General features: G+C 39.6%; 1 protein-coding gene across 1 annotated transcript; it reads left to right on the top strand.

Annotated features, from left to right (window-relative positions):
- The first annotated feature begins 3,321 nt into the window (after window positions 1-3,321).
- On the top strand, window positions 3,322-10,012 carry LOC135058289 (trypsin-like). The gene is made up of 5 exons (XM_063963810.1): window positions 3,322-3,388; window positions 3,495-3,648; window positions 8,851-9,104; window positions 9,453-9,589; window positions 9,752-10,012. The coding sequence occupies exons 1-5, from the start codon at window positions 3,349-3,351 to the stop codon at window positions 9,899-9,901; spliced, it is 735 nt and encodes a 244-aa protein (XP_063819880.1). The 5' UTR covers window positions 3,322-3,348; the 3' UTR covers window positions 9,902-10,012.
- Window positions 10,013-12,185: the final 2,173 nt, after the last annotated feature.

Raw genomic sequence — 12,185 nt, forward strand, 5'->3', positions numbered from 1 at the left:
AAGAGCTACCACACACAGACGGATCCTAGACATGGGCTTCAAATGTTGTATTCCTCTTGTCAAGCAGCTCCTGAACAACAAACATCAGAAGCGTGTTTCCTGGGCTAAAGAAAAAAAGAACTGGTCTGTTGCTCAGTGGTCCAAAGTCCTCTTTTCTGATGAGAGCAAATTTTGCAGAATCCAAGATGCTTGAAGTCCAGTGGGAAGTTTCCACAGTCTGTGTTGATTTGGGGAGCCATGTCATTTGCTGGTATTGGTCCACTGTTCTTTATTAAGTCCAGATTCAACGCAGCCATCTACCGGGATGTTTTAGAGCACTTCATGCTTCCTTCAGCAGACAAGCTTTATGGACTTGGCACCTGCCCAAAACTTGGTTCAATAACCGTGGGATTACTGTGCTGGATTGGCCAGCAAACTTGCCTGACCTGAACCCCATAGAGAACCTATGGGGCATTGCCAAGAGAAAGATGAGAGACATGAGACCGAACAATGCAGAAGAGATGAAGGCAGCTATTGTAGCATCCTGGTCTTCCATAACACCTCAGCAGTGCCACAGGCTGAGAGAATCCATGCCACGCCGCATTGAGACAGTAATTCATGAAAAAGGGGCCCAACCAAGAACTGAGTACATATGCATGATTATACTTTTCAGAGGGCCAACATTTCTGTATTTAAAATCCTTTTTTTATTGATTTTATGTAATATTCTAATTTTCTGAGATTTTGGATTTGGGGTAAGCCACAATCATCAAACTTATAACAAATAAAGACTTGAAATATCTCACTTTGCATGTATTGAGTCTATATAATATATTATATAATATATTAGTTTCACCTTTTAAGTTAAATGAACTTTTGCACGATATTCTAATTTTCAAAGTTTCACCTGTACATTCCAAACATCGTGACATTCCTCAAAATATCTTACACCATCCCTTGTTCAATTGGACGTATAAAGCTTGGCTTACGATTAATAAAAAAATATCCAAAGATCCCCGATCCTCACTGTATATACCATTATGGGGGAACCCATCCTTCACTCCCTCACTTCACAATTCGTCATTCCTTATGTGGAAAGGTAAAGGTTTATCACTTACTTCCCAAGTTTTTGACCCGGGGGGCAATATTCTTCCATTCTCAGAATTACGGAAATTGTATCATCTTTTGAACAACTTCTTTATGTATCTACAATCCAGACATTACACCATAGACTTACATCCTGAAACTCGATATACACTCTCCTCTGAACCATTAACTTCCCTCCTACGTTTAACGAAAACGACTTCCTTCCATAACAAATACTTATACTCCATTCTCTTACCAGACTCTAACACAAAAACTTGCCATTCTCTAATGTCCTCTTGGCATTCTGACATGCCTAATATTGATTCCACATATGTCCTCACAAAACATTATGAAAGAACCCTTAAATGGCTGAGATCTTCTTATTTACAAGAGGTAAAAAAAAAAAAAACATTACATCGGGCCTATGTTTTGCCTACACAGAGAAGCCACTTGTTTCCTAACACTTCCAGTTCTTGTCTTCTTGTTATCACTCTCACGCTACTTTCTTCCATTGCTTCTGGGAGTGTGGGGAAATTAAATTTTTTGGGAATAAAAGGCCAAATTATATCAATCAGTTACTTAAAGTTCATCTGCCCCTGGATCCACTGGCATGTCTTTGCGCTAATTTTACAAATTGGACAGTTGGTCGACAACTTTCCTCCTTTTTACCACTATTGGTGACCATAATTACTGTAGCCAAAAATATTATTTTAGTCCACTGGATATCTAAAACTTTCCCTTCACTTCAGGAAGTTAAATATAAACTCCTCCAATTGTTACACTTTGATAGGAGAGCTACCTTTCCTGATATTAATTGTCGAAAAATGTTACTTGAAATAGAGCCCTTTTATCATCTCATTAGATGATCAAACTGAAAACCGTATTATGAAGGTATTTAAGAACACCGACTGGCAACTCCTACGTAATATAACTGACTCTTCAAGTGCCTCCTCCATTCATGCCTGGCTCCTAATCAGTCGTTTTAATTTTCAGTATTCATGAGACGATAAGCTGCTGATTCTTGTTGGAGAAGGATAAAAGTGTTTTTGACTGTGTTGATTCAGAATGGTTAAAATGATTAAATATCTGTTTTAACAATAATTAACGAAGACTTCTCTTAATACCAAAAACAACATTTAATAAAAGTAAGAAGCAATAGAAACATAAAAACATAAAATTTTATATCTATATCTATATGTGTAATAAAGGGGGTAATTCCAAGTTGATCGCAGCAGGAATTCTGTTAGCAATTGGGCAAAACCATGTGCACTGCAGGGGAGGCAGATATAACATGTGCAGAGAGAGTTAGATTTGGGTGTGGTGTGTTCAATCTGCAATCTAATTTGCAGTGTAAAAATAAAGCAGACAGTATTTACCCTGCACAGAAATAAAATAACCCACCCAAATCTAACTCTGTCTGCAAATGTTATATCTGCCACACCTGCAGTGCACATGGTTTTGCCCAACTGCTAAAAAATTTCCTGCTGCGATCAACTTGGAATTACCCCCAACGTTGTAATTTTTGTTTGTCTGTTTGTTTCGTCATCATGCAAAAACTACTGGATGAATTTGGATGGTATTTTCACTATTGCATTACTTTGCGGCTAGGGTCTATTCATGAAGCAGTGAAAAGAGAGAAGTGAGCCAGTGGAGAAGTTATCCATGGCAACCAGTCATCACTGACGTAACATTCTATAAAATTATACGTAGCAGCTGATTGGTTACCATGGGCAACTTCTCCACTGGCTCATTTCTCCACGCTTTTCACTGCTTCATGAATAGACCCACTAGAAAGAAACTGACGTCAATTTTATCTCAATGTGACATCGGAGAAAGGAGCAATAGAGGAAATATAAAAATTACTGGTTAAGCACTATAGACCTCATACAATTTAATTAATGTGTTCAATGAAGAAAGTGCTTTGTTTAAGGCAGTCACGGATTATCTTTGCATGCAGACTACTGTACATTGTGAGAGCACAGAGACAGCATGAAGTTTTCACGCAGAACATTTGATGGTTAGTCAGCCCAGCAGAACTCATTTAGTGACATCAACAAGCAGATACCTAATGATAAAGAGTAAATATAGAAACATGTTTAACTTTCCAAGACTATTGATAGCAGTCAAGGCCACTAGTAACACACAATGATAGCAGTGCATATTCTGTACACATTAACAGGGGTTTGGCCATATGGACACAATTGTGCAACGTATACCTGAGGAGGTAAAACATATAAATACGGACGTTGTGTCCAGCAAACTACTCACTGGACATCTCTCCACTATGAAACTGCTTCTGATCTGTGTGCTCCTCGGAGCCGCCGGTGAGTCTCGTTATCTTACAGATACCCTGTGCTGCTAGTGGTAGGCGGCTTTATGTGTTATACTGTGTGATAGTGCCGCAGTGCAAGTCAGTGTCATCTCTTACAGCTGCCTTTGAGGATGATGATAAGATCGTCGGAGGTTTCACCTGCACCAAGAACTCTGTTCCCTACGCTGTGTCCCTGAACTCTGGATACCACTTCTGTGGTGGCACCCTGATCACCAGCCTGTGGGTGGTTTCTGCTGCTCACTGCTACAAGGCGTAAGTACAACCATTTAGCAGATGAACAATAGTATTCATGGTTGGTTGGCTGCTTGGATGGTTTATTAGATAAACTGGCCATACACTCTTCGACAGGGAAGAGGACAGGAGCAACTGCCATATTATCACAGAGCCTCCATAGATTATACAATGTATAGAGGCAATCTCCACTCACAGCCTGCACATGGCTGAATGACGGTCAGGTGGACAGGTGGACGGTCATTTTTGAAAACCAATCTGAATGACCCAGGCCATTTTCAGGCTGTGACAATTATCGTACCGTACCGTACACTGAACAATAATTGCTCAAACCAGTCATTGCTTGGCTAGCTTGCATGATTATTGTGCAGCTTCTGGGTATTTTTAGTTGTAAGGTTAGTTTTACAATGTATAACAATCGCTCAGATCATCTATTTAGCAGTTAGTGTATGAATTTAAATGATAATCATTCACAGCCTGAAAATGGCTAAAAAATGGTCTGTAGGCTTATGTTTGATTATCCCATCTGTATCATCCTCCTGATCGCTGTTTAACCGGTTCCACACTGTGGGGCTCATTCCGAGTTGATCGATCACTGCCGTTTTTCGCAACGCAGCGATCAGGTCACTACTACGCATGCACCGCAATGCGCAGGCGCGTCGTACGGCTACAAAGTGGATCGTTGCTGGGCGATGGATTTAATGAATAATCCATTCGCACAGCCGATCGCAAGGAGATTGACAGGAAGAAGGCGTTTGAGGGTGGCAACTGACCGTTTTCTGGGAGTGTTTGGAAAAACACAGGCGTGTCCAAGCGTTTGCAGGGCGGGTGTCTGACGTCTATTCCGGGACCAAAAAGACTGAAGTGATCGCAGTGGCTGAGTAAGTCCAGAGCTACTCAGAAACTGCAAAAAACTTTTTCATCCCGCTCGGCTGCACAAGCGTTTGCACACTTGCAAAGCGAAAATACACTCCCCTATAGGCGGCGACTATCTGATCGCTGCGCTGCAAAAAATAGCTAGCGAGCTATCAACTCGGAATGAGGGCCAGTGTATGGAAAACATCTCCATACTTCTTGTGGTGCTCTGATTACTGGGCCATCACTCCTCCTATCATCCATCTGCCATCTTATCTGTTCTAGTTGTGTACTCTATGGCCAATATAAATTGATATAGTGTGTTTGATTTATTAAATATGTGTCCTCATACACCTAGAGTCCATACACCATACGGCACGAGACACCTGCCACTCCGAAAGGTGTAGCAGGACATCTTTTTCTTTACATTTTGCATCTTTTCACAGGCGCAGCAAAACACCATTAACAGCCTTCTGGAGACAAAGGGCTGCAGATTTATCTGCACATTAGTTTTAAACATGCACAAAGTTGCAGGAAAATAACAATGGAACCTGTCATGAGAAAAAGTCAAAGCCACTGCATCATAGACCTTTGTACATAGATTCAGACTCAGTCCAAAGTCACAGATCAGGTTGATCAGTGCAATCTAGAAAAGTAGTTTTATTGCTCCCAGTTGTTTTATTTATGCAAATAAGTTGCACCATTTCAGTGAAAAAGTCTCTTGGTGAGGTGAGAGGAGATAGATACGATATCCCGGGAGACGGGGTGCCAGCTGTCACTATACCAACAGCAGCATACCGTATGCCGGCATCCCAGCAGCGAGGCAAAGAGTCCCCTCGTGGGCTCTCTGCACTTTCACACATCAGGCCTGGTGGCTCTCTGTGCTCACCACAGGTTCTATTCTCACTCAGTTAGTGGCGTGGATCTACCAACCGAGTGGGAATATCGGGCGGTGGGTGTTGGGATACCGGCATCGGTCTCCTGTATATAGGAATATGCTATAAACCGCCAGATATAAAAGTGCAACTCCACCAGCAAATTGAAAAGGCAGCAAAAATGGAGGAAGTGTTAATTATAGGGGACTTTAATTATCCTAACATTAATTGGTCATTGGAGGCAGGTGGAACAGCAAAGGGTAGGGATTTTTTAAACATACTTAAAGTTAACTATTTGTCCCAAGTAATTCAGAAACCAACTAGAAACAACACCATACTAGATCTGGTGATAACAAATAATGTAGAGACAATAACTAACTGATGTAAGCGAGCCCTTGGCAAATCACAATATGATCACATTCGTAATATGTAACCAAAAACAGCATTATAAGGGTTTGACCAAAACTTTTAATTTTAGTAAAGCGAATTTTACCTTGCTCAGACAATCAGTAAAGGGAGTAGATTGGGACCAAATTTTTAATGGTAAGAGTACTGCAGAAATGTGGATCACCTTTAAAATGTTGCTGTGCAAATTTATGCATAAATACATTCCAATGGGCAGCAAAAGCAAGAGTAGCAGGTTCAAACCTATGTGGCTAAATAAGTAGGTAAAGGAACTGATGGACAAAAAAAGGGGCGCATTTAAGGCATTTAAATTGGAAGAGAGTATGGAGACCTTCCGCTACTACAAAGAGTGTAATAAACTATGCAAAAAGGAAACTAGAGCAGCCAAAACAGAACATTAAAAACTGATTGTAAAGGAAGTTAAATCTAACCCCAAAACATTTTTTAAGTATATCAATGGTAAAAGGATAAAAAAAGATAGCATAGGACCCCTAAAAAAATGAACAGTGAATTGTTAAATAGTGACTAGGAAAAAGCAAAGTTATTGAATAAAATCTTCTCATCTGTATTTACTAGAGAGGTAAATATTGAAGGAATAGAACAAGATAAAAGTAAGGTTAAGGACCAAAATTATTTCTCGTGTTTAAGTGAGGATGTAGTCAAAGAACGACTGAATAAAATTAAGATCAATAAATCACCGGGACCGGATGGACTGCACCCAAGGGTTCTCAAGGAGCTAAGCTCAGAGATAGCAAGGCCATTACATTTACCCTTTAAAGCTTCCATCATGACAGGCATGGTTCCAAGGGACTGGCGAATTGCAGATGTGGTGCCACTTTTTAAAAAGGGTACTAAATCTAATCCTGGGAATTACAGACCAGTAAGCCTAACATCTATAGTGTGGAAAATAATGGAAGGTGTATTAAGGGATAACATTCAGAAGTATTTGGGATATAGTGAGAAGCAGCATGAGTTTGTGAAAAATAGGTCATGTCAAACTAACTTAATTAACTTCTATGAAGAAGTAAGTGCAAACTTAGACAAGGGAAATGCTGTGGATGTGGTCTTTTTAGATTGTGAAAAAGCCTCGACACAGTACCTCACACGAGGTTGTGTCTTAAATTAAGAGAGCTGGGGCTTGGAGACAGCATTTGTACTTGGGTCAAAAATTAGTTGGAAAATAGAGAACAGCGAGTGGTAGTCAATGGAACATTTTCGAGTTGGACTAAAGTATTAAGTGGTATACCTCAAGGGTCTGTACTAGGCCCTCTGCTGTTTAATATATTTATAAATGATATAGGAAATGGTATTGAGAGTAAAATATCAATTTTTGCTGATGATTCTAAACTGTGTAGGATAATTAGAACAGATCAGGATATTGACTCTCTTCAGAACGATTTAACTAAACTGAGGGGTTAGGCATCAAAGTGGAATATGAGGTTCAATATAGAGAAATGTAAAGTTATGCATTTCGTGATCAAAAACAAACAGGCAATATATACATTGAATGGGGTAATTCTTGGAAAATCAATATTGGAGAAAGATTTTGGGGTGATCATTGACAATAGACTTAGCAGTAGTCCGCAACGTCGAGATGCTGCAGTAAAGGCCAATAGGGTATTAGCATGCATAAAACGGGGAATAGAGACCAGGGATGAAAGTGTAATCCAGCCACTGTATAAGTCGTTGATACGGCCCCATCTAGAATACTGTGTACAATTTTGGGCTCCGCACTATAAAAAAGACATTGTTGAACTAGAAAGGGTTCAGAGAAGAGCTACAAAATTAGTTAAGGGGCTAGAGTCATTGGATTATGAGGAAAGACTACTTAAGCTGGATATGTTTACACTGGAAAAAAGGCGCATAAGAGGGGACATGATTAATATCTTCAAATATATCAAGGGACAATATAAGGAACTTTCAGGTGATTTACTTATTAAGAGCTTAGTACACAGGACACGTGGTCATCCGCTAAGGTTGGAGGGGAGGAAGTTTAAGACAAAGCGTAGGAAAGGTTTCTTCACAGTGCGGACAGTGAGTTTGTGGAATTCACTGCCGGAGAAAGTGGTAATGTTGGATTCAATCAAGGCATTTAAGAAAGGATTAGACACATTTTTAGCGGAAAATAGCATCAAAGGTTATAAGTAGATTGGAGATAATACAGCATATAGCCCTATACTATAGGTTGAACTCGATGGACAATTGTCTTTTTTTCAGCCTCGACAACTATGTAACTATGTAACTTTATATCCCGCTGAGAGGAGTGGTTTGCTAAGACTAGAGCCACAGTGTATGAGTACACGTGTTATTAGCTAATACATTTGTTTGATTATTGGTTGATAGTTTTTTGGAAGGTAGGTTGGTTGGTTTATTAGTTAGTTAAGAGGCTGGTTGGTTTGATTATTGGTTAGTTATGAGGTTGGTTCGTTGGTTAGTAAATAGGTTTGCTGGTTTATTAGAAGATAGATTGATTGGTTAGTAGGTAGGATGGTTCATTAGTTAGTTGTTACGTAGGTAGGTAGATTGGTTTATTAGTTAGTTAGTTGGTAGGTAGGTTGGTTTATTAGATAGTTGATAGGATGACTGGTTGGTTGATTTATTAGTCAGTTGATAGGTCAATTGGCTGTTTAGAGGGCTGGTCAAAGGATTATGATCAGCAGGCACGAATTTGTAGGTTTTTCCATTTCCATGTCAGAGATTTAAAACTTGCTCATCATTTTCAATGCAGTTATATAATATTATACAATCCAACAGTAATATCACAGACGCCAATATTTTCATCCTGCATTTCTATACCAAAGTGATGATGAAGAAGGGGATTCCACGATCTGATAATTCTTGGTATTTCTAGCAGTTTTCTGAGAGTGTCATTATACTCTGTGATTCATTGCATCATGATGTGGTGTGCTGGGTGTCCAAGAGATGTGGTTCATTCTCACAGTACAGATTTGATGTCTGCCACAATGGAAACATTTTCAGTCTCCTAATACTGGACCCATGTTCACTGCTATCTCCAGGATGCCAAAAATACCTCTTTAAACACATTTATACTTCTCTGTTTCATTGTCCTGTATTTCCACTCATCCAGGAGCGTCCAGGTCAGACTGGGAGAGCATAACATCGCTACAAGTGAGGGTACCGAGCAGTTCATCAACTCCGCCAAGGTCATCAGACATGGCAGCTACAACTCCAGAACCCTGGACAACGACATCTGGTTGATCAAGCTGGCCTCCCCCGCCACCCTCAACTCCTACGTCAAGACTGCATCTCTGCCCTCTGGCTGCGCAGCCGCCGGCACCAGCTGTCTGATCTCCGGCTGGGGAAACACACTCAGCAGCGGCAGTAAGTTACAGAACCAAAGTCCATTACTTACACTGAATCTGGAGTTTTTGAAAATGTTAAGAAACTATTACAGAAGCTATTTCTTTGTGAAAAAATATAATTATGGAATGGAAATAACATTAATGAAATAAACAGATATGTAGGCTTATTATGTAAACTGTAGAAAATGACATAAATATACTAGATTTGCAAATATTTCTCAAAAGGATAATACATTCCCTCACACAACTAAATAGATATGACTGATATATTTTGTAGCCCAAACTGCTGGATGGATAGTGACATATTACAGCAATATATAGTATAAAGTGGGAGAATATAACTTAAATCTAATGTTTATATCTGCAGCCAACATGCCAAACCTCCTCCAGTGCCTGAACGCCCCCATCCTGACCGCCGCTCAGTGCAGCAACGCCTACCCAGGAGAGATCACCAATAACATGATCTGTGTTGGTTACCTGGAAGGTGGCAAGGATTCCTGCCAGGTAATGTCACTGCTTTATCACTATAGTACTGAGACCATGGTATCACTATAATATGTATGTGATGTATACATGCTGTACGATCGCACAGTAGACAGCATAGTAACTCTCATGCACGCTTCCTGATGTGGTATGACCATCTAACAATCTCTCTCCTCTGCTCAGGGTGACTCTGGCGGACCCGTGGTGTGTAACGGACAGCTCCAGGGTGTTGTCTCCTGGGGATACGGCTGTGCCCAGAGGAACTATCCCGGTGTCTACACCAAGGTCTGCAACTACAACTCCTGGATCTCCAGCACCATGGCCTCCAACTAAATATCTACAATACATGATATTTTTATACAGTTGACTTCATCTTTCGCTATAAAGTCTTTAGTCTTTAAATGTTGTATTTTATTGACTGAATGAATTTATTTCTTCATGAAACTATGTTTTGATTATCTTTATTTTTGCAATGAAATTGAATCAGTTTACTAAATGTTTCAGTTCCCCTCACAGTAAAAGACTCTAGATCTTGAGATAGAAAATATAGGAGTGTTGTGAGGTATCGAGAACTATTCTACAGTCTAGAAAGGGGCTTAAGGTAGTATACAAAAGCACTCAAGGCCAATGCTCAATATAAATGAAAAAATTACATACAGTATACTATTGTTAAACTTTGCATAAAGCGTCAAGAGAAAATAGGAATTGAAGAGAAAGGAAGATATTTTACCCAAAAATTGTTTCATTAGATCTCAGAGTTACACACCTGGTTGTAGAATAGGTAGATGTAAAAGTTGCAATCAAACATGACATAGATTATCTTCATTATGATCATCATCATCGTCATCATCATCTATTTGTATGTTGAAAATTGGACAGCACCGCGGACAGTTAGCATTGAAATCACACACAATGCTGGTGGAATATGGTAAACATGGCACTACCTGTCTGCACTGATATATATATATATATATATATAGCTTGCTGGTTGGCGGCACTCGGCAAATAAAGGCATATACACACAGGTATCAGTTGCTCAACTTCTTGAAGGTGTTTATTCCCTCGTCATCAGGATAATAATAAAAATATAACTCACCTTTAAATAGTCTCCACCACACCACGTGACAAACAAAGACCGGAAACCGTCAGACGGTGCCCACATATGACGTCATCAATAGGTTCTCCGTTACCATAGTGACCATAATCACAAACTGTGAAAGTTTAAAAAGGCACAATCAGGTTCACAGATTACAAGACGGGCAACAATGTTTGATATACACAGGCTTCCTTCAAAAATAAATCATACCACATAACAGTGTAACAATGAAAAGATACAGTATCGCTTCACAATGTCAATACATGTTACATCCAGCTTTATCTAGTCACAGCTAAGGACCTTTCTTTACTGTCCTCAAAAGGTAGAGTGTGACAAATATACTGACCATGATAAAGGAAACAGTGCAAACCGAGGTTTTCATTTAGGCCCCTGGGCGTTAGGGTCACTAGCTGGTGTATCCATCTTGCTTCACACTTCAAAAACACAATTGATCTTTCTCCACCCCTTAAAGGTGGCGGGATATGATCAATAATTTTATATCTAAGTGTTGATAAATTGTGTCCAGCATTAACAAAATGTCTGGACACCGGTTGGTCACTGTGTCCCTTTTCAATCGCAGTTCTGATAGATAACCTATGTGTAGCCATCCTTTCCCTTAATGTCCTATCGGTCTTTCCTATATAGCTGAGTCCACATGGGCAGGTTATAATGAAGATTATAAACCTACAGTAGTAGTACAGGTGACTCGATAGCTAATTCTAAAGACCTTACCACTATGTGGATGTAGGAATGTTTCCCCTGCTACAAGATATCAACACGTTATGCAATTAGAGCATTTAAAACAACTGTTCCTAGGTGGTAGAGGCATTTTCCTCGATGTTCCATCCAACTCTGATATATCAGTTCTCACCACCCAGTACCGGATGTTCTTTCCTCTAGTATAACATGGCATCAGAGTTTTATCCTTGAGGTTCAATCCCCTGTCTAATCTTACAATGGGCCATACATTTCGTACAATACCTCCTATATCGTTACTGAATTCATTATAATGATTAACCCACGGAATCCTGTTAGTTTTAAACTTAATCCTATGAGGTACAAATAGCTGATCACGTGGTACTAATAAGGCTATTCGTTTTGCTTGAAATAATTTCCTGGGATCATATCCCCTCTGTATACATTTTTTAACCATATTATCAATATTGACTAAAGCCAATTTGTCATCATTGCAAATTTGTCTTGCACGTAAAAATTGTGAATATGGCAATCCATATTTCAAAGATTTCGGGTGAAAACTGCCTGCATGGAGTAAGGTGTTACGGTCGGTAGGTTTAGTAAACAGATTTGTCATAATCTGACCATCACATAGTGTAATTTGTACATCCAAAATATGAACCACCCTATGGTCCATAGCAACTGTAAATTTTATAGGGCTTGATGATGAATTATGTTTCTGTATGTATGATTCAAACTCTATTTTTGACCCAGACCAAATGATAAACAGGTCGTCAATATAACTTGTATAGAAACTGATTTTGTCGCTGATCTCCGATACCTTGA

The sequence above is a fragment of the Pseudophryne corroboree genome, chromosome 3, assembly GCF_028390025.1.
Source record: "Pseudophryne corroboree isolate aPseCor3 chromosome 3, aPseCor3.hap2, whole genome shotgun sequence".
Classification (NCBI taxonomy): Eukaryota; Metazoa; Chordata; class Amphibia; order Anura; family Myobatrachidae; genus Pseudophryne; species Pseudophryne corroboree.

What these genes read in the sequence shown, in the direction of transcription:
- LOC135058289 (XM_063963810.1), top strand. Translation starts at nt 3,349, where the DNA reads ATGAAACTGCTTCTGATCTGTGTGCTCCTCGGAGCCGCCG. An exon ending in AAACACACTCAGCAGCGGCA is followed by an intron (nt 9,105 to 9,452) that starts GTAAGTTACAGA and finishes TTATATCTGCAG; the next exon opens with CCAACATGCCAAACCTCCTC. An exon ending in GTGGCAAGGATTCCTGCCAG is followed by an intron (nt 9,590 to 9,751) that starts GTAATGTCACTG and finishes TCCTCTGCTCAG; the next exon opens with GGTGACTCTGGCGGACCCGT.